Raw genomic sequence first — 22,818 nt, 5'->3', positions numbered from 1 at the left:
TGCACCCCCTTGTACATCTGGCTTACATGTACACTGGGGAATTGAACCTGGGTCCTTTTGCTTTGCAGGCAAGTGTTTTAACTACTAAGCCATCCATCCAGCCCCAAATTCAGTTTTTAAAATTGATCACTGAATCCTTTTAAAAATCTCTCTAAAATCAGTGCTTGTCCATTTACAGTTTACATTCAATTATGTGAATTTAAAGATAAGAAAAAAAATTGAATCTTGAGTTGACAATGTAAAAAAAGACTATCACAAAATAAACACTGAAAGCTTTAGTTTTGTGTATAAATAAAATATGTATGGATATCAAGAAGGCAGTTTTACTAGCCAAGAAATATTACTAGTACATTACATAGAGGCCAAATATTTCAGGTCTTTGATTATTATTTGCTTTCTTTTTTTAATTCTTCTTTGTTTATTTAGTTTTGGTTTTTCCAAGTAGGGTTTTGCTCTAGCCCAGGCTGACCTGGGATTCACTAAATAGTGTTACACTTGCCTCGAACTCACAGTGATCCCCTTACCTCTGCCTCCTGAGTGCTGGGATTAAAGGCATGCACCACAATGCCCAGCAGGTTTTTACTTTTTATAGAGAAAGGTGCAAATGGCAAGAAGAAAGGCTTGTAAGAATTGATTAAAATAATTTTATCAGATAAAACCTTCTGTGCTTATATAAATTATTATAATATCTGTTTTAAAACAAAAATTTCAGTAGCTGGATTGGAAGAAAAAAGGTTTCTCTAAATATTCTCATCAGAAAATTCAAGAAATCAATACTCTTTTCTAAATATTTCAGTTAACCAAGGTAAATCTGCATTTATATTATGAACATTGACAATAATATTCTTAAGTGACAATCTCACTTGGCAAAACAATAAGATAATTAAAAATGTCTTCAAAGGCTTCGAAAAACAATAAGATAATAAAGTCTTCAAAGGCTTGTATTAAAGACATAGTCTTATAGGGGTGATAAGGTAATGTGATAGATATCTGTTTGAAGGGAACATTCTGGATTATAAACAGCATCTGTTTGGGTGACCTTTACAGACAACATTGAAATCATTTGAGCATTGTTACTCTATCATATGTTTGTTTTAATAAAAGAATACCTTTTTAAAGAGTAAAAGATGATGCACTCCTGTGCATTACTCTGAAATTGGTGCAGATGATGCTACAAATGAGGCTATAATTTACTTTCCATGGTATCAAGGAAAAAAATCACCTTGCCTAAAGTATATGCATCTTTCTTAAGGGTGTACCAAGATTTTAATTATCTAAATGTAAATACTTAACGAATTTTACTTAGAGTAATGAGCTAAAGTGCACACTACATAAATGAGATGTTCTAATTAATCATGTATGAACTACTGGTTTAAAGAAAAGCTGTGTGAATTCTGTGAATGCTGGGCTATTGCCAAATTGCTAATCAGCATTTGCATTCATAGATGGCTTCACTTAATAAGTTGTGAGGCATTCATCACATGTTTTAGGAAGTTATGAGGGTTTTTTTTTTTCTTTTTTTCAAGGAAGGGTTTCACTCTAGCCCAGGCTGACCTGGAATTCACTATGTAGCCTCAGGGTGGCCTTGAACTCATGGCAGTCTTCCTCCCTCTGCCTCCCAAGTGCTGGGATTAAAGGTATGTTCCACCACACCAGGCTGAAGTAACGAGTTTTTAGATGCAGAAACTTTTTGCCTTTCACTCTTTAATTTTCTTTGGATATTTCTTAGAAGCCATACACATACAATTCATTCTGGAGAGGTTAAAATTAATCCAGACACAATTAAGAGAGGTAACATCTCAGGAATCATATAGGATTCTTGAATTAATTACAAAAGCACATGGCCTGTCACAGATACCTGTTACTATAGTGTGTGAGTAGGTTTATAGGACAAAGTATAGTTAGGTATACAAATGCAAAATGCTTGTACACGCCAGTAAAACAATTTCCATTGTTTCCAGTCATAGGACCTAGACTCTTAGACATTACTGGACCACCCCCAACCCCAAGAACTTTTGCTTGATAGAGTATATCTGTCATAGTTTTATGATAAATAATAAAAATAGAAAAATGTGAAGCATTTGTTAACTTAGAAAATAACAGTAATTGATTACATATTAACTTAAAATTTTAAAACCTTGTTTTTTGTTTTTTGTTTTTTTTTTTGAGGTAGGGTCTCACTCTGGTCCAGGCTGACCTGGAATTAACTCTGTAGTCTCAGGGTGGCGATCCTCCTACCACTGCCTCCTAAGTGCTGGGATTAAAGGCGTGCGCCACTACGCCTGGCAAAACCTTTTTTTTTTTTTTTAATAGAACCTTTAAAATTTGGGAGAATGACATCACTTTGTACCATTTTGCAGCTTCTATATCGTCCTCTTTATCCGCTTTGGCAGTCAGTCTTTTGTCACATACTTGTAGTATGTGAGGGACATCTGCCGTTCACAGATACACCATTGCAAATGAGAAGAGTATATTGATATCTCTTTCAGATTATCGTAGGTTTTCTTTGTTTTTAATTTTATTTATTTGTAAGGAGGTAGATAATGAACATGGATGTACCAGGGCCTCTAACCACTGCAAATGAACTCCAGATACACGTACACTTTGTACATCTGGCTTTATGTGAGTACTGGGGAATCAAACTCCAGTTACTAGGCATTGAAGGCAAGTACCTTAACCACCAAACAATCTTTCCAGCCCCTGGATTTTCTTTTTTTGACATTATTCCAAAATTTGAAAATTGACAACTTGGAGTTGTAAAGGTTAGTTGTTAAGGTGAAATATGAAACCATATCAATGAACATTTTTAGGTTTTGTTCCTAAGGATGTATTGCTCAAAATGCCATTTTGAATAGATCTACCTATGCATGCTTTTGTAACATAGTACATTGGAAGTATTAGTTCACTGAATAGGGTGTATTTTCTGTGTGTTAATATACTTCATTATACAGTATGAAAATATACCTACTGATACCAACACTTAAATAAAAAAAGTCTTTAGGGAAACTGTCATGCTCAAAGTATTAATTCAAGTTTTCAAAATTCTTAATTTTCACTTGAAAACTCTTATTTTATGTGTGGCACATCTTCTGCCACTGTTTTCTTTGGTATTATGTACTCATTCATTTTATTTTTGAGAAAACATCTACCAAATTCCCAATACTAAACCATCATAATTGATCAGTTTTCTTTTTATGTAAAAATAGTATTCTGGGGGGAAAGGGAACTAAACTCTGAACTTAATCATGTGAATGCTTTTGATCAAGGCAATCATTATTTGATATGCAGTAGAAGTACTTTTTGTGTATTTCCTATTTAATCACACAAAATATTAAAGATATACTTGAGGGTTAGATGTATAATAAGATGAATAGTTTGCAGTGCTTCACCGAGGACATACCTAAGGGCCTGTGTGTTTATGTTAATATGCGTGGTTGTGATGCTGCCTGTCTGTCTATCTATCTAGCATTTATCTCAAGGATTACCAAGCCTCCATTGGCTCACAAGACAGTCTCTGGAGCTGTACTGTCAAATGCACTAGCTATAAGTAGCTAAGTGGGTACATCAAGTCCAGTGAGCCTATTCTGAACTGAGACAAGATGTAAATGTAAAATATATACTCTATTTAAAGAGTTCAGAAAAGAATATTAAGTGTCTCAGTATCAGGGTTTTTTTCAAAAAAGGAATTATGTGTTAAAAAGATTTAAATGTACTATGCTAAACAAAATATGTTATTAAAATTAATTTTACCTGGTTCTTTGTATTTTTTGAAATGTTAGCAGAGACTGAAACTCTCATACATGGCTCACTAAATATTTTACTGGGAAGCACTGCTCCAGAAATAGGTTTCATGATCAATTTTGAATAAAGTTTAAAAAATTGTTTCCTTGGAGATTTATCATGCACATATGTTGACATAGAAATACTGAGGAGTCCTGCAAAAATGTACCTTTTAATTTCAGATAACTCATCAGTTCCTAAACATGCTATAACTTTGGATTATCTGTTAACTTTCTATGAATCTAACTATGGTAAGATAGAATTTGCTAATCCAAGTTTGGAGAAATATGCAACCTTCTCTATTTTACTAAAAGCTAAGGGAATCATTTTATATAATTTGGGAATTGTACAAACATTTCCTTAGGAAAAGAATAAGAAAAAAATACATGTATTCCTTGGCCACATAACCACTTGTTTTCAGCTTGGTATAAGTCATTCCAAATTGATAATGAAATGGGAAACATCTTAAATTTACTTTAAAATTTTTTGGTTGCCTTAAAATAGAAATATTTGACTTGAGAGATGGCTCAGCAGTTAAAGTCACTTGCTTGCAAAGCCTGTTAGCCTGGGTTCAGTTCTCCAGTATCCACATAAAGCCAGATGCACAAACTGATGCATCTGAGTTCATTTGCAGTGGCAGGAGGCCCTGGAGTGCCCATTTTCCCTTTCTCTTCCTCCTCCTACTTAGATAAATAAGTAGTTTCAAAGGTATTTAAAAACAAAGATAGAAGAACTTATTTTAATCTGCAGCATTCCTTAATATTACTGAGCTTTTTAGACTTAAAGACTATCTTAGAATCTGAAAAGAAAACTAACAAAGCTTGCATAAGATTTTTAGGGATTACATATCCCTAAAATCTTATCCTAAACCTATCCAAGGAGTACAGGTTAAGAATCCTTTGCTTAGAGTTGAGGGGTCATTATATTAACCAACTTTATTCTCACTGTCAAGTTGTATTATAAAAGCCTACCAGCCTGTAGATGTGTACTGAGTGGCTGTGATATATATTGCATACCCTTAAACTCTGAAGAATACCATAAGTCTAACATAGGATTCCTACTCACAAAGAACTTAAAAGTTACCACACTTTTAAAAGTATTTCTTAGATGAGCAAGACTTTTACCTCACTTTTGAAATATTTATTGAGAAGGTCTGTAAAAGCTTAAAGTGAAATACCAGTTGAATTTGAAAAGTCAGTTCTTCAGTGAACAGTAGGGAAACCATCATGTGCTATATGTGAGCTGTGTTCAGGATATATATGGGGAAGTGGATGGACACTATTAATTGCTTTAAAATATGTCTTTGCTTCCAGAGTTGTCTGAAGTAAGGTAGAATTAACCCATTCTAAAATGCTAGATGTTCTTTTTACTCAAGTATAGACTGATGTTTATTTACCACAGCAGTACTGAATTTCATTGTAGGTCACACAGTTTTGTAGTTATAAAACAACTGGTTGAACTGAAAGAGTTGGTGTCTAAGGATTGATTACTAGCTAGAAAGTTAGAGTCCTGAGTCTGCTTCTTTGTTTCTTTTGTCTGTCCCACTGCTTTATATCAGTGGCTTTTATCCACTGAGGCATACACTGCAGTTAACAGATCTGAGGTTATTGGAATGCTTGATATACCTGCCCTGTGCTAAGTGCTTATTCAGACCTGAATCCTCAGGGCTAGAGCTCAGACTTAGTATGTGCATGAGATCCTGGGTTCCATCCCCAGCACCAAACCAAACCAAACAAACCCTGAATCTGCTCTTCTCTGCTTGTTCTTTCTTCCTACTAGCCCATATCTGAACTTGGTATATGCTGTCCTTGCTAGGTTTTTCTCCTAATCTCTGTTTTATCTACCTTTCAAAAATACTACCCATTCTTTCAAGTCCAAGCATCACTTTTACTATGAAACCTCCAGATGAGAATAGTGAATTAGTAGAGAATTGGAATTAGTGAAACCCTTATTAATATCTTCCCATTTGATGTTGCATTGATTGCCTTATATAAGAATTAGTATTATATATTTTATCTCACTGAAGGCCAAGACTATATTTTGCTCATTTCTGTGTCCCTTATATCACTTGGAAAGGTTTGAATTTTATAATCTTGCAGTAAACATGTGTTGAGTAAACATTAAACCCCAAAGAAAATAAAGGGCACTTGTGTTAATAACACATAACTGTATAGGAGACAGCAGCTAGTATATGCCAAGGAAATTATAATTTTGAAACTAGATTAGGGAGGAGTGGGAAGGGCAATTGAGTGCCATGCCTCCTTTGCATGTCTTACCATGTCACAAGTGTTTTAGTTTGCATTTTACCTTCCTCATTACATAATGCTGCTGGCAATTGCCTATGAGGTATAAATTTAGGCGGGTTGATGTCTGGGTGGTGTGTTAATATATCAGTTTACTAAGGAGTGATTTTTTTTTCTTTCTGTTACAGGCATGTAATGAATTTACTACACATGTGATGAACCTTCTTCGAGAACAGAGTAGAACACGTCCCATTTCCCCAAAAGAGATTGAAAGGATGGTGGGCATCATTCATCGAAAATTTAGTTCCATTCAAATGCAGCTCAAACAAAGCACTTGTGAAGCAGTTATGATTTTAAGATCAAGGTTCCTTGATGCCAGGTATGTGAGGCCATAAACCTATTACATGGCTTCCCTCTTTCATTCCCTGTGTAGTATTTTCTGGTGAAACGACCTGGTTGGTCTTAGATTTTTCTTTAATTTGGCAATATGAGCCCTTCTCTACAGCAAGTAACCTACCTCATGGTATCCTTCTATCATATAGCCTCTTCATGTTAGAGAGTACCATTTCATTGACTCTGAAGTGGAGGGTTAGTGACACCTCTGTGACTTATGTTCATGACTATTGACCTTTCCATTATGTTTTAATGCCAAGAGTTTTTATAAGGATAATTTTATGTATTAAACTCTTAATTGATTTTTAAAATATCACACACACACACATACACACACACACACACAAATGCCAGAGAAAGTTCAGATACATGTACCATTTTGTGTATCTGGCTTCCTGTGGGAACTGGGGAATTTAACCTGGGCTATTAGGCTTTGTAAGCATTCATCTCCCCAGCCCCAAAACACTGGCTTAATAAAGGTTTGTTTTCTAAGAATTTCTCATTTTGCTTGCATACATTATCTGAGTTACCATAAAACCCCAAACTCTCTGTAAAGTCAAGTAAGAAAGCCAGCCAACTTTTCACCAAGTTAAACAACAATTAGGTAACACATTGCTTAAGGTAGGTAATTAATTGTACATGGTAACCTACTGAGCAACATAGAATTGTCAAGGACCCATTACAGGCAGACTCTATAAAGATGCTTCCAGGCATTGTCAAAGCACTTAGTGATCAATCTTCAACTTTGAAAAGGAATTTCTATTCTGTTTTTCTTATTTCCCCTTAAAAGTTGATGGAAGTAGTCATCTTCATCCAAATCTTATATTAAAGGATATAAGTAAGGTCATTTTCAACTAGAAAACAAAATGTATAGAAGTCTGTATGCCAAGGGCTCTTTCTTAGACCCAGGTTTTTCTAGGAAATTATATCCCACTTTACTATTTAGCAACCTTTGTATCCTCTGTTCCTTCTGAACTAGTCACTAGGACTCACTGGTCTTCATGCTTATGTTTTTCATGCCAACTGTTTCCTTCCCTCTTTCCTCATCCTAAAGTTCTTATTTGTCCTTTTGTACTAAACTAGCACAGGGTCCTCTCTCTCCCCAGGTTCACTGCCCATGACTCATGATCCATATCTCTTACTTGCAATGGCACTATGGTGCTTTGCTTAAAACTGTTAGGGTTGGAAATGTAGCTCAGTTGTAGAACAAGTGTATTAACATGTGTGATACTCTGGGTTTTATCTTAGGACCAAAAAAGAAACCAACAAATAAAAAAAGACCACATGGCTTGCCATTCTTGTATAACTCTCTAACCTGGTATATAAGGTCTTCTTGATCCATCCTTATTTGAATTTCTTTTTGATTGTTAATGTAAAGATGTTAAAGTTTCAGGCTTTTAATTTATTTGTTTGTTTTTCTCATAAATTTATTTTGAACACTTATTTATTGAAAAATTTTAACTTTTTTATTTATTTATTTGAGAGTGATAGAGAGACAATGGGCATACTAGGGCCTCTAGCCACTGCAGACAAACTCCAGAAGCATGTGCTACCTTGTGCATCTGGCTCACATGTGTCCTGGGGAATTGAACCTTGTTTCATAGGGCTAGTACCTTAACCGCTAAATCATCTCTCCAGCTCCATATATTTATTTTGTTTTGGAGATTGAGCACAGGGCCTTGTACTGGTTAGGCAAGCTCTCTACCATTTAGCTGCATTTCCAACCCCTATTAAAGCTTTATTTTGAGAGAGCATCTCATTAAATTGCTTAGGCTGACTTGGAACTTGTGATCTATGTGTTAGCCCCCAGAGTAGTTCATTGTGGAAATTTTGGAAAACCTGCAAAAAGTAGAAGAGTGAGGGATAAAAGACAACCATATATTAAAATTTTATTTGAGAGAGAGAGAGAGAGAGAGAGAGGAAGGAAGGAAGGAAGGAAGGAAGGAAGGAAGGAAGGAAGGAAGGAAGGAAGGAAGGAAGGAAGGAAGGCAAAGGCAGATGGGAACTCCAGACGCATGCTACACTTTGTGTATCTGGCCTACATAGGCACTGGGGAATCGGACCTGGGTCCTTAGTCTTTGCCGTGCCTTAACTGCTGAGCCATCTCTCCAGCCCCACAACCACATTTTCACTGTAAGTGCTTTCAGGTGTTTCCTTGTGTTTTAAATTGTGTGTGTGAGTGTGTTTTAAGAAAATGCTTTTGTGATGGCTCAATATGCACAATTTTGTCTGCTTTTTAAAATTTTTGCCATGAGTACATAAACAGTTTTGAATGATTATAGCTCTAAGTTTATATAAAATTTCAATAGTTGAAATCTTCCACATGGATATGTAATAATTTACTTAGCAGTAAATTATTAAACTTGGAAAGAAGGGAGGGAGGGAGAAAGGAAGGATTACAATCCAAACTAATGAAAATAATTTAAATTCTAAAAATAAGCTTATTTTTAGCATTTTCATTAGTTTGAATTGTAGTCCTTCCTTTCCCTCCTTCCCTCCCTCTCTTCCTTTCTCACTCCCTGCCTTCTTTCCTTCCTTCTTCTCTCCTTTTTTCTTTCTTTTCCTTTCCTTTTTTCTTTCCTTCTTTCCCCTTCCTTCTTTCTTTCCTCCTTTTCTTTTTTTTAAATTATTTTATTTATTTATTTGAGAGTGACAGACAGAGAGAGAAGGAGAGAGAGAGGGAAAGAGAGAATGGGCACACCAGGGCCTCCAGCCACTGCAAACGAACTCCAGACGCATGCCCCCCCCTTGTGCATCTGGCTAACGTGGGTCCTGGGGAATTGAGCCTCAAACTGGTGTCCTTAGGCTTCACAGGCAAGAGCTTAAACGCTAAGCCATCTCTCCAGCCCTTTCCTCCTTTTCCCTTCCCTTCTTTCCTTCTTCACTCCCTCCTTCCTTCTTTCTTCCTCCCTCCCTCCCTCACTCCCTTTCTTTCCTTCCTTCCTTCTTTCCCCTTTCTTCCTTTTTTCTTTCCTCCTTTTTCTCTCCCTTCCTACCTCTTTCTTCCCTTCCTTCCTCTCCTCCCTTCTTTCTCCCTTCTTTCCCCTCTCCTTCCTTCTTCCCTCCTTTTCTTTCCTTCTTTCCCCTTCCTTTTTTCTTTCCTCCTCTTCCCTTCCCTTCTTCTCTTCTTCCCTCCCGCCTTCCTCCCTCTCCTTCCTTCCTTCCTTCCTTCCTTCCTTCCTTCCTTCCTTCCTTCCTTCCTTCCTTCCTTCCTCCATCCATCCAATTTGTGTGCTGAAGGATATAATAGTAACAAAGCAAATTGATGGACTTAGCTCAGGTGAGGTTGCACTCTACCTGAGGAAACAGTTAATCAGCAAGTAAAGATATGATAGTATTCTATTTGGTAGTGTAATGAAATATAATAGGGTGAAAGTGCTATGAACAGAAATAAAATAAGATTGGGAAAGAGAAAGTTATGAAGACAGGCATTATTTTATTGAAACTAGTGTTTCAGGGGAATTCTTTTTTTTTTTTTTTTTTTTTTGAGGTAGGGTCTCACTGTGGCTCAGGCTGACCTGGAATTCACTATGTAGTCTCAGGGTGGCCTCGAACTCATGGCGATCCTCCTACCTCTGCCTCCTGAGTGCTGGGATTATAGGTGTGTGCCACCATGCTCGGTCAGGGGAATTCTTTATGCATTGGTTCTTATCTTTCTCACCTTTAGAATTATTTCCTAATGCTTAATTCTTATAAATGGAATGTTAGAGCAGAATTGGAATCTTTTTTACTCCCTTCTCTTGCAGTTCTTCATGAGTCTCCTCTCCGACCTGTAAGCCACAGTCATCGAAAGCCTTACACATTTGCATTCCCTGTGATTATAGCAAATGCCTTACACATAACCAGCTATAAAAGTAATTTATTTATGGGTCAGATGAATTACAACTTTTGTTAATACTTTCAGCTGCTGAACTCAATTGAGGAAGACACAAACAAAATGTAATATGGTCAAATTTCAGCATTTTAGTAAGTGAACACAGATATTAAAAAGTACATCTAAAACAGAGTACTTCTACCTAGCATAATGCCTGTCCTTCCTGCTGAAGGTTTATTGTTCTTGTCAACATGTGTGTTTTTTTTACATAACTACATTCATAATGTATACACCTAAATTATTTATTTTTCTTCTACCAAGAGAAAGTATGTTAACAGCCTAGCGTGAGCAGAGTCAGAATGAGAGTGACAGAGCTTAGAGCCCAATCTCTTCTCCTGCAGAGATTACTGTTGGGAACATTGTAATGCTGATGGGACACAGCCCTGGGACTGATGCCACTGCACAATGGCCCGAGGCATAGCCATTTAGAGTGTGGCAGCCCTGGGGGGAATGAAACTGAGGGAAGATGCTTCATGGGCATTTCTACAGGATGTTTTCCTAAAAAAATAAATAAAGTATAAGCCCATATTCTCTCCTATGCTTTCAAGTGAATGTATATATTGAGCTTAGTCCCCCTCTTCCTGTAGTGCCTCTGAGCAAGCCCTGTGCAAGGAGAAGGGCAGCTTATTGTGCTCTAGGCCAGCATGCTCATTCAGATAGGTGACTCCCTTGTTCAGTCTGCCTTTCTGGAAGGTCTGCTCATGGGTTGTAGTGTGTGTGTGCGTGTGTGTGTGTGTGTGTGTTTAAACAATTGGCAAGCCTGAAGTATGTACTAGTGCAAAACATTTACAAAGGAAAGCCGGGCGTGGTGGCGCATGCCTTTAATCCCAGCACTCGGGAGACAGAGGTAGGAGGATTGCTATGAGTTCAAGGCCACCCTGAGATGACAGAGTTAATTCCAGGTCAGCCTGGACCAGAGTGAGACCCTACCTCGAAAAACCAAAACAAACAAACAAACAAACAAACATTTACAAAGGAACTTGAATAATGCCATAAATTAGACACAGATAGAGCATACAGTGATGTATTCTGTTCTGCTCAGAAATCTATTCTAAGTTATTTTTGTTGCTGTTGCTTTTTTTTTTTTTCTTCCCTGAGACAGGGTCTTACTCTTGTCAGGCTGATCTGGAACTCCCTCTGTAGCCCCAAACTGGCCTCAAACTTATAATGGTTCTCCTACCTTATTCTCCTGAGTGCTGGGATTAAAGGCATTTAAACACCTTTAATGTGTTTTAAACATATTGGGTGGATTAAACACTACCATACCCAGCTTTGTTCTGATGTTTTTTGATGTTTACTATAACTTCCCTTGGACAAAATCTATGTGAGCCATACTTCTCTCTGCTTTCCTAGATTGTTTTCTTCTCAACCCTATGTTTACATTATTCCATTTCCCAAATAACTGCCCTTCTGTTATCTACTGTTATCTACCTAGTGACTGACTTGGTTCCATGCTGCAGCCTAAGAGTCACTAGCTCACAGACTTTCATGTTGATGTGGGTTAGAACAGAGAATTATGTATGTAAGAGGACAACCATCACTCAACTGTAGCTCATGGCTACCCTCTAACAACAGACCCTGGCATGACTGATCTTCCAGTTTTTCATTAATGGCTAGAAACCAAGGCTTTTATGAGTAGGTCATTATAGTATGATCTTAACAATGCCTGTGGACCAGGAAATGCCTGTAGATCTGACATATTGAGTATCCGTTCTAGACCTTTCCTCCCTGCCATCCCACCACACACTTGCAGAGTATACCTCTTCAGAGCACTCTACCTCCCTCCCTTTCTTTTCAAGCCACACTTGATTCCTACAGAATGTTAAATGCTCATTTTAATGTATTTTTCTTCCCTACTTTCCCTGCCTTCCTTTATCACCTCCACCCATTGTACCATCAAATCCTATTGATTTGAACCCCCAAATAGATCTTGAATCTCATCTTCATGTTCCCCCTGACATAATGGTTTAACCTTCCAACAAGTTCCTGAGATGCTTTGATCAGACTTAAATTTCTTATTCCCATGACTCTCCCTTAATGTAAAGTGGGGATTTCATACTTTTAACCTGCCATGTTAAAGAAATCTACCATGTTAGAATAACTACAAGATTCATATGATATATACCTTTGCCACTTTCTAAGTATAGGATATCACTGTTAAGAAAATCATTAGTATTATTTGGAAGAAAGTATTAAAAATTATCTAGGGAAGATATTTTCCAGTCATAGAGCATCTAATCTAAAGTGAAATCTGACAGATGCTAATTTTCAAGCAGTTCTTTAAAATATTAACAATAACTGCCAAATATAAATATTATTCTTGCTATTTTTTTTTTCCTTATCTTCCCTCTCTCCCTCCCTCACTACCTTCTCCTGTCTAATCCAGCATCATCTCCTTTCCTGAATGGATCTTGAATCTTATTTTAGTGGCTGTCACCCTATGCCAGCTTACTATCCCCTTATGTTTGACCAGTCCTTTGATGGTCTTTGATTTTCTTTTGTGCCCTTCTCCAAGTATTCTTAGCAGTCAGAATGATCCTTGAAAAACATGCAAACATAAAAACCTTTAATACCTTCCTATTGCTCTTAGACTAAAGCCTGAAAATTCTTATGGAGTTTACTAAACATCTATTACCTGCCCCTTCTCATCCTTCTAGACCCATCTTGTACTTTCCTTACCTTTCTGTGTACTCCAGCCTCCTCAAGCCCTTTAGATTTTCCAAGTTCTTTTCTGTCTCAAGGACATTTTCTCTGCCCAGTCCTATTCGCCTCTACTCTTTGTCTAACTCCTATACATTTTTAGGTCTCAGATTAAATGTCACTTCTCAGGAAATATTTCTTAAATCTGTAGCCTATATTATGTTACCATGTTAAACATTCTCATTATATCTCACTTTCCCTTTATGGTATTTAATATGATCACCATAATTAGTAATTACTGATAACATGTGGCCTTTATATAATGTCTTTCTTTCCTCATCTTTTTACTTTCTCCCCTTAGCCTTCCAATTGACTATAAATTCTGTGGAGTTTGTATGTTTCATTCCCTGTGTCTCATTATTGAATACCTAGAACATACTGAGTCTTCAATAAATATTTGTTGAATAAATTACAGACAGAAATAAGCTGTGTTTCATATTCTAGTACTTTTCTTAGAGATACTGCATCTTAGAATGGGCTGGGAGGTACTCTGGAGGATGCTGGAGGTAGCTTTACAGTATTGGGGTGATACATTAGACTCAAAAGAATGTTTCAAAATAGAAATCTAATTTTAGATGTGATCCTAATTAATTGTTCCTCTAGCTAATGCTGATTATAACTGTGCTTCTTTTTTTTCTTTCTGTTTTCGTTGTAGACGGAAAAGGCGTAACTTCAGTAAACAGGCCACTGAAATCTTGAATGAATATTTTTACTCACACCTCAGCAACCCCTACCCCAGTGAAGAAGCCAAAGAAGAGCTGGCCAAGAAATGCAGCATCACCGTATCACAGGTAAGAATGCACTGTGCCTGTTCCACTTCCTGGGACAATGAATCATGTTTGTGTTCTATTGTTTAAGAATGGAGAATTAGGGCTGGAGAGATGGCTTAGTGGTTAAGTGCTTGCCTGTGAAGCCTAAGGACCCCGGTTCAAGGCTCGATTCCCTAGGACCCACGTTAGCCAGATGCACAAAGGGGCGCACACATCTGGAGTTCGTTTGCAGTGGCTGGAGGTCCTGGTGTGCCCATTCTCTTTCTCTCTCTCTCTATCTGCCTCTTTCTTTCTGTGTGTCCGTTGCTTTCAAATAAATAAAAATTAAAAAAAAAGAATGGGGAATTAGAAAGAAAATATCTAGATCTGCACATTTTAATGCAAGACTTTAAAACTTAGGTAGTTTTCAAAAACCCTAAGTGGCAAGGAATCAAGATTCTAGCCCCTTCCCCCAGCCTCCAGTGTAAATCTAAAGTCAGGGCATAAATATGCCATGGGGAAAGACATGGTTTATACTTAAGTAACTCTCTAGTAAATGGCACGTAGGTCTGCTTTTCCCAATGTAGATGGCTGTCCTAACCTTCTTACAGTGAGAAACCAATTTATTTGTTGCCAAAAGGAAATTTAATATAACTCTTAGGTAAGAGCTTTGAAGAATTCACTGAGCTATGTCTAGGTAAGCATGTTAGAATCCCATGGATTTCTGTGCTATCTTTCTTATTAATCACTCAACAAAAACAGTTTTTTTATATTTATTTTTTAATGTTCATTCGTAGTCCTGAGCTTTGCTTACATCTTCTAACAAGACATTCAGTTTAAGTCAAATAGGTTGGTATTTAGATTGAGGATGAGAGATACTTCAAAAATATATAAATAAGTCTATCTCTTTAAGATATAAATACAGTTAGCTCTCTATCCATTGGCTAAAAAATTGTATATGTGTTCAACATGTACAGACTTTTTCTTATCATTATATGCTAAATATTATAATAATTATCTATATAGCATTAATATTTTATTAGGTATTATAAAGTCATCTAGAGGTGATTTTAATATACAGTATGTTCATAGGTTAAATGTAAATACTGTGCCATTTATATGATACTTAAACATGCTTAGATTTTGTACCACTTGGGGGATTCTAGAATCTCTCCTTATCCCCCCCCAAGCATTACCTCTAAAATAAAATATTATTCAAATGCTCATATTTTTGTTTGTAGACTGACACCTGAATAGCATTTCTTTATGGCCTGAAAAGTGGTATTTACAAACCAGTTTTTTTGTAGTACTAAGGAAAAGCTGATGCTGGCAGAAATTCCAGTGTTCCATGGGGGGGTCAGATGATCAAAATTCTAAGTCATTTCTAAATAAATACTCCTGCTATACATTTGAAGTCTGGAATACTAAAAATCCCCCTTAGTTTCCAGTGTCTCACATCACTTATTTGAGGGAACATGGTTTGAGCTTAAGCTGATTTTAACTCCTACTTTGGCATTGTTTCCAGAGAATCTCTAGAGCAAACTTGGATCTATAATTAAGATTTCATTTAAGGCTTATTGTCATCCTTTTATGAAACAGTGTTTTATCTTGGTTCCTTCTGCCCACTTCAAAATGAAATGTAATTGAATTTGAGTACCAGGTTACAACGACATATATTATAGAAAATAATGCTATCTGGGTTATGCAGTACTAACTGCCCCTTGAAACACTGAGTCTACTATTTCTGGGTTATACAGGAGAGAGCAAACCAGAAGAATACTAATTTCAATTGGGTTTTCTGGAGCATGTGTGGATTACTTACTTATTTCATTGTTGTGACTAAATGCCTGACAGAAAGCAACACAAGAAAGGGTTTATTTTGGCTCATGGTTTGCAGATATAGCCTGTCATGGCAGGAGAGGCATGGCAGTGCAGGAATGAGGCAGTTGGTTGCATTATATCTGCAGTCAGGAAGCAAGTAGAGATGAATATTAGTGTTCATGTTTTCTTTCATCTTTATATTCAGCCTAAAATTTTGGCCATAGGATGGTGCCTATGAACTTAAACACCAGCCTAGCTCAGTGCTTCAGCCTTCTTTCCATGGGAAGGCTACTGCTTCTCACTATAACTCTCAACAAATAGTCTGTGTGTAGAGATCAAATCCAATGTTCTCTTTTGCTTTTCTTTTCCACTTTCTTCACAGTGCCACTCACATTCAGTGTGGGCCTTCTCTTGTTAGCTAAACCTCTCATGCCCAGATGTGTGTCTCCAAGAAGATTCTAAGCCCATTCAGGTTGACAATGAAAATCAACCACCCTAAGTATCCCCTCATCAAATTGGTACCTGAATATAACACTTTTAAATATAATATTTTATCCCTGGTCTTTAAAGACCCATGGCTATCTTATAATGCAGAGGTGCATTTAGTTCATCTGCAAGAGTCTCCAAAATCTTAACAGTTCTAACATTGTTATTAATTCTAAAGTTTCTTTTATGACTCAAGCCAAACTCTTTAACTGTGAGTCCTATAAAATCAAGAAACAAGTTACATACTTCCAGTATCCAGTGATTCAGAATAAACAGTCCCATTCCAACAGGAAGGAATGGAGACATAGTAAGTAATGATTGGACCAAAATAAGCAAGACCAAAACTCAATAGGACAGACATCAAAATCTGCAGCTTTATATCTAGCATCTGGAGTTTGTATTGGAATCATATAGATTTTAGTGGCCTGGGTTATCTCTATCCCTCTAGTTCTGCTCCCTGTAGTACATATAGCCTGTCTCTTGGGCAGGCCCACTATGTGCCTTAAAATTTCTTTGGTAGGGGTCCTATGGTTCTGACATCAACATCCTGAGGTCTCTGTGATAATATGGATTTCACCATCACATTTTCATACAATGACCTCTCAGGGCTCCTTGTAGGGAGTATAACCTGCCATACATGCTTAAACCCTGGTGCAAACCTCCATGGCTCCATAACCCTTGTATTCTGCATTCCTGCAAAACCACATGTATGATTTTGCCAAGTTCTGCCAGTTTGAGGTGTAGTGTGACCTCTTTCTACCCCAGCTGTAGTGGTTGGTCTCTGTGTACCTTGGTAGTAGAACCCTTGGAAAAACACTTCCCTAAGTACTTGTTTTCTACTAGGGAATTCCTTCAGTAGCATTCTCAATTCAGTCTCTTGCCTTTCAAATAATTTTGCATTTCTGCAAGCTGGAGCCTTGGCTGGATGGAGTCTTGTCTTTAAGGGACCTTTCCTATTGTATCAGTGCAAGGTGTGGTTTCTCCTAAGAATGGTAAACTAACAATTATGACTTCTTTCTCTGCACCCACCTTGTTTACAAGTTTAAACTCGTTTTGGTCCTTTCCTCACCCAACTACAAAGTTTTCATATATTTCTGTTCTCCCAGTGTAAATCTAAGAGTAGTGAGCCATAGCCTGGATCTTGTACTGTCTTGAAATTTCTTGAACCAAACAACTTAGTGCATTGTTGACTTCAACCTCACATTTTTAGCACCCAGGCAGAATGCAATCAGATTCTTTGCCAAAATAGTGTATGAATGGTCTTCAACCTTGTTCCCAATAGAGTCTTCATCCTCTCTGAAATCTCATGAGTCAGACCTCTAAGTCAGACCTCTACTCGTCTGCATCTATCTCACCATTCTGGTCTTCCAAACTCTCACTAGAATGGTTCACTAAGCTTTGCCCCAGGACTTACAGAGCCCACAGTTCTAAGCATTTCTCTATATGATTCATACAAAATAAACCCCAAAGGCCTATGAATCACATGGTCAGGTTTATCACAGCAACAGCCCCATTGCTCAGTACTAGTTGTCTGGATTAGTTGCTTGCTTGCTTCCTCTTCCTCCTCTACGTCTTCTCCTTCTCTTCCTCTTCCTCCTCCTCCTTCTTTTTACATTAGTTGCTTTCTAATTGTAACCAGATACCTGACAAGAAGCAGTTTAAGGGAGGAAAGGTTTTTGGCTCACAGGCTCAGGATACAGTCAGTGTGGTAGGGAATACATGGCAGTGTGAGATCTCATTGTGTCAACACACAGTAAAACAGAAAGATGAGTGTTGGTATTCATGCTTTCTCAATTTTATTCAGTTCAGAATGCCAGCCCATGGAATCATGCCACCCATATTAGGGTGGGCCTTCCCTTCTCATCTAAACTTTTCTGGAAATACCCTCACATATATTCTCAGATATGTGTCTTCTAGGTGCTACTAAACCCAGTCAAGTTGATCATAAAGATTAGCTATGACACCGGGGCATGGTGGCACCTGCCTTTAATCACAGCACTTAGGAGGCAGAGGGAGGTGGATCGCTGTGAGTTCAAGGACACCCTGAGATTACATAGTGAATTCCAGATCAACCTGGACTAGAGTGAGACCCTACCTCAGGGGGAAAAAAAGATTAGCTATCACAGTGTATTTTCTCACATTCCATATAATTTAATTCATTTTTATTTATTTTAGAGAGAGAGAGAGAGGGAGAATGGGCGCACCAGGGTCTTTAACCATTGCAAACGAGCTTCAAATGCATGCACCACCTTGGGCATAGGTTTTAGGTAATCGAATCTTGGTCCTTTGGCTTAGCAGGCAAATACTTTAACCACTAAGCAATCTCTCCAGCCAACAATTTAATTTAGCATACAGAGATTATGTAAGCCAACTTTAAAAGCTCTGAGAACAGGCAACTGTAAAGACACCATTTTGCCATATTTAGAGCATAACAAACTTTATTGCTGTTGCTTATCATCCTTAATTTAACAATCAAGAATAAGGAGCCAGGCACCATGGCTCACACATGTAATTTCAGTACTCAGTAGGCATAGCTAAGAGGGTTATGCATGTGACCAGCCTGAGGTACAGAGAAAGAGCCTTTCTCAAAAACCAAGTGCCAGGGATGTAGCTCAGGGGTATAGAACACTTAACCGAGTATGCAAAAGCTCTGTATTCAGTCCCTAGCATTTCTCTCCACCCATGAAGAAGCTAGAAATGGTGGTACATGCCTATAACCCTAGCACTCAGGAGTTCTGAGGATCTCATTCAAGATTAGCTTCTGCTATATAGCAAAACCTTATTTTAAATTCTCAAAGAAAAAAAAAGTAGAGAATATTCTGAAAGAATTATCTTTAGTACTTTGATATAGCTTCAGTGTTTTGAAGATAGATAAGAATTTCACACATATGTATGGTGTATACAGATTTATGTGTCCTGTGCACATGCATACGGAAGAAAAAGAAGGATGTTGAGTATACTCCTCTATTGTCTGATTTATTTTCCTTGAGATAGAGTTTCACACTGATCCTAGACCTACTGTTTTTCAATCAGATTGACTAACTACTGAGCTCTGATGATCCCAGTCTCTGCTCACTTTATCACTAGGGTTACAGATATGTGTGGTCACACCAAGCTTCTTACATGAGTCTACACATGTCTCTCCATAGGCCTATTGTTAATTTTAAAAAAATTTAAAAAAAATTGTAGAGTAGGTAAATGGAACATTATCTTTCCCAGGTACCAGAGCAAAGGGTGCCAATGAGAGGCAGATAGACATTGTTACCTAAATCACTGGAAAACACAAAATGAGGAATGTTCTATTTGAGCAGAAAAGAAGAGGGAGCATTATTCTTTTTAAATGTCACAGAAAGCCAGGCGTGGTGGTGCACGCCTTTAATCCCAGCACTCGGGAGGCAGAAGTAGGAGGATTGCCATGAGTTCAAGGCCACCCTGAGATGACAGAGTTAATTCCAGGTCAGCCTGGACCAGAGTGAGACCCTACCTTGAAAAACCAATAAATAAATAAATAAATGTCACAGAAAAATGACAGCAACAACAAAAAGTTCCTGGTGTGCTAGTGCACATCTTTAATCCCAGCACATGGGAGGCAGAGGTAGGAGGATCATTCTGAGTTTGAGGCCAGCTTGGGACTACAAAGTGAGTTCCAGGTCAGCTTGGGCTAGAGTTAGACCCTACCTTGCAAAAATGCAAAAACCTAAAAGAAAAAAAGTCACAGAAATGTTCTAAATTAAGAGACTAAAGTGATATAACAAGTCCTTGTGATACCTTACTCCAGACTGGGTCCTATGCTGGAGGGATAAAATACCATTAAGAATGTGAGGAGTTAAATTTACTATGATCAGTTATAATTGATAATTAAAGTATGGTTGTATGGAAAAACATCTCTGGGCTTAGGAAATATACACTGACTGATTAAAAGTAAATGGCCATGATACATTTGGGGGGAAATATATACATACATACATATATATATGTACATATGTGTATAAACATATATGCATATGCACAAAGTGTATGAATATTTTCAAAGATAAAACAGATGGGGCAAAATGTTGAGTGGGCAAACAGAAATGTTCTTTATGCAATTTTTGTTACAACTTCTTTTATAAGTTTGAAATTATTTCCAAATAAAACACCTTTTAACAGATAAAGTTAGATGGCTCAGTGGTTAAAGGTACTTGTTTACAAAGCCTGTCAACCTGAGTCCAATTCCTTAATTACACACAGAAACCACATATACAAAGTGGTGCATGTATCTGGAATTCATTTGCAGCAGCAGGAGGCCCTGGCACACCCATATGCTCTCTTTCTCTCTCTCAAATAAATAAATAAATACTTATAAATAAATAAAATATATAGTAACTGAGCATTAAAATCCAATATATAAAGAATTCTTGGTCTGGAGGGATGGCTTAGTGCTTAAGGCATTTGTCTGCAAAGCCAAAGGAGTTCCCCAGGACCCATGTTTGCCAGATGCACAAGAGGGTGCACATGTCTGGAGTTCGTTTGCAGTGACTGGAAGCCCTCATGCACCCATTCATGCTCTCTCTTTCTCCTTATCTCTCTCTCTCCCTCTTTTTCTGTCAAATAAATAAATAAAAATTAAAATTAAAGGAATGTGCTACCACGCCCAGCTAAAAAAGTTAAAAAGAATAAATTAATGAGATAAATATAATACATTTCAGCACCCCATACCCCAAGATAGACAGCTGAGAACAAATGTGGCAAAAGGTATAACCAAGGATGTCATAGAAGATATGTAAGTGGTAGATTAGATGAAAATATCCTCATTATTATTATTAATCAGGAAAATGTAATTAAAAACTGTAATGGAAAAACATTTTTCATTTCCTAGAATCCTAAGTCTGAACCTATCAAGGGTTCTAAGACTGTGAGGGCAGCAGCAGAGACCTGAATCTCTTACAGTATAGATTATTATAACCATTTTAGAAAATGTTGACATTGCCTTACACATTTAAGCATACCCTTACTAGTCAACCTACAGCTCACTTTAGGTGAAAGTGCCAAGAAAACCTCATGTCTGTGTGCATAAAGATACAGAAAGAATGCTCTTAGAAATGTTGGAATTGGCTAAAAATTTGATTCAAGCATTCATCTATTTGACTAGAAAAATGGATAAGTACACTGTGGGATAATTCCACAATGCAGCAGTAAAATAAGAAGGGTCTATGACCATATATATCAATTGTAGTGAATCCTAGAAACAATACCAAGAGAAAGATGTAAGCTACAGAATATATATGTTATGTTACAACTTTCAAAACATTTGTATTTATTTAGGAGAGAGAGAATGGGCATGGCAGAATCTCTTGCAACTACAGATTAACTTCACTTGCACGCACCACTTTGTGAAACTGGCTTTGCATGGGTCCTGGGGAATTATACACAAGCTGACAGGTTTTCCATGCAAATGCCTTTAACTCCAGCCCAGTGTTACCATTTTTATACATGATATAGTTAGATACACAATATGCCTAAATATAAAGAAAAGGAAGATAATAATGAAAATAAGAATCCAGTGGAATGGGGTCAAGGAAAGAATAACAAAGAATTTTAGTAGTACTAATAGTATATTTCTTAACTTGTATGGAAGTTTACTGGGATTGATTTAATTATCATGTATTATAAACCTACATGTGTAGGCCAAGGAAGTCTTGTTTCAGTCATTAAATCTAAGATAACAGAATTGTTACAAGACTAGTTTGGTTTTTTATTTCTTCTTTTTTAGCAAATATGTAACTATAATACATAAAATGTACTAGGGGTGGAAGAAACATCAGTGAAGTTAGCAGGCAAAACTCTTACCTTACCCAAAAGTATATACTGGGATATCCTCATCAATAGTATTTATGATAGCCAAGACTAGAAACAGTGCAAATGGCTACCAGTAGGAAAATGGGAAAATCACGCTGTTATATTTGAAATATTCAACAATGAGAATGAATGAGCTACAGTCTAACTGCATAATACCAAAGAAATCCTAGTTCCACTTATGAAAAGCTCAAAAATAGGCAAAGTTTTCATTAGAGGTTGGAAATAAGGATAACGATTACTCCTGGGGGTACAATGCATAGAAGGGGAAGGGATGCTTGCTGGTCAAAATGGTGTCATAGGTGTGTTCACATCATAAAAATCCATCATTCCATGCTTGTAATGTGTGCCACTTTTTCTATACATAAAAATATTTTTTTGAGTAAGTGTGTATGTGTGTGTATGTATGTTTGGATGGGTGTACCAGGGTCTCTTACTACTGCAGAGGAACTCCAGATGCATGCACTACTCTGTGCATCTGGTTTTATGTAGGTACTGTGGAATCAAACCTGGGCTGACAGGCTTTGCAAGCAAGTGCCTTTACCCACTGAGCCTTCACCCACCCTCTGTATACATACTTTTTAGTTGATCAAAAAGCTTATAGACACTACCACAACAAACCTTCCCTTGAGCTCGCATAAATATAAGAAGGTAGAAATGGAAAACATAAAGGAGAGAGTAAATTAAAACATGATAGGTGCTATAGAGAAAAATCCAGGAGGGTGGAAAATATGGGGTTAAGGAATACAGTCTTAGTACAGTGGCAGAGTAAGTCTCCTCCTGAGAAACTACCTTGGTAAAAATGGGAGGACATGAATGAACACACCCCATAGACAAGTGATGAGGGGTGGTTTGGGCTGAGGGAACAGTGTGGACAGAGACCTTAAGATGAAAGCCACTTGGGCAACGTAGTAAGTGGGAGATACTCCAAGAAGCT

General features: G+C 37.3%; 1 protein-coding gene across 2 annotated transcripts in view; it reads left to right on the top strand.

Annotated features, from left to right (window-relative positions):
• Positions 1-22,818, top strand: part of Pbx3 (PBX homeobox 3) — a 242,244-nt gene that overhangs the window by 193,044 nt on the left and 26,382 nt on the right. For both annotated transcript variants that reach the window (XM_045141123.1, XM_045141121.1), the window contains exons 4-5: positions 6,212-6,402; positions 13,646-13,781. In XM_045141123.1, coding sequence (XP_044997058.1) covers positions 6,212-6,402; positions 13,646-13,781 — 327 coding nt within the window. The remainder of the gene's footprint in view (positions 1-6,211; positions 6,403-13,645; positions 13,782-22,818) is intronic.

This window comes from Jaculus jaculus, chromosome 1, assembly GCF_020740685.1.
Source record: "Jaculus jaculus isolate mJacJac1 chromosome 1, mJacJac1.mat.Y.cur, whole genome shotgun sequence".
Taxonomy (NCBI): Eukaryota; Metazoa; Chordata; class Mammalia; order Rodentia; family Dipodidae; genus Jaculus; species Jaculus jaculus.
The sequence above is the reverse complement of the archived record's forward strand: the minus strand, read 5'-3'. Positions and strand labels throughout refer to the sequence as shown.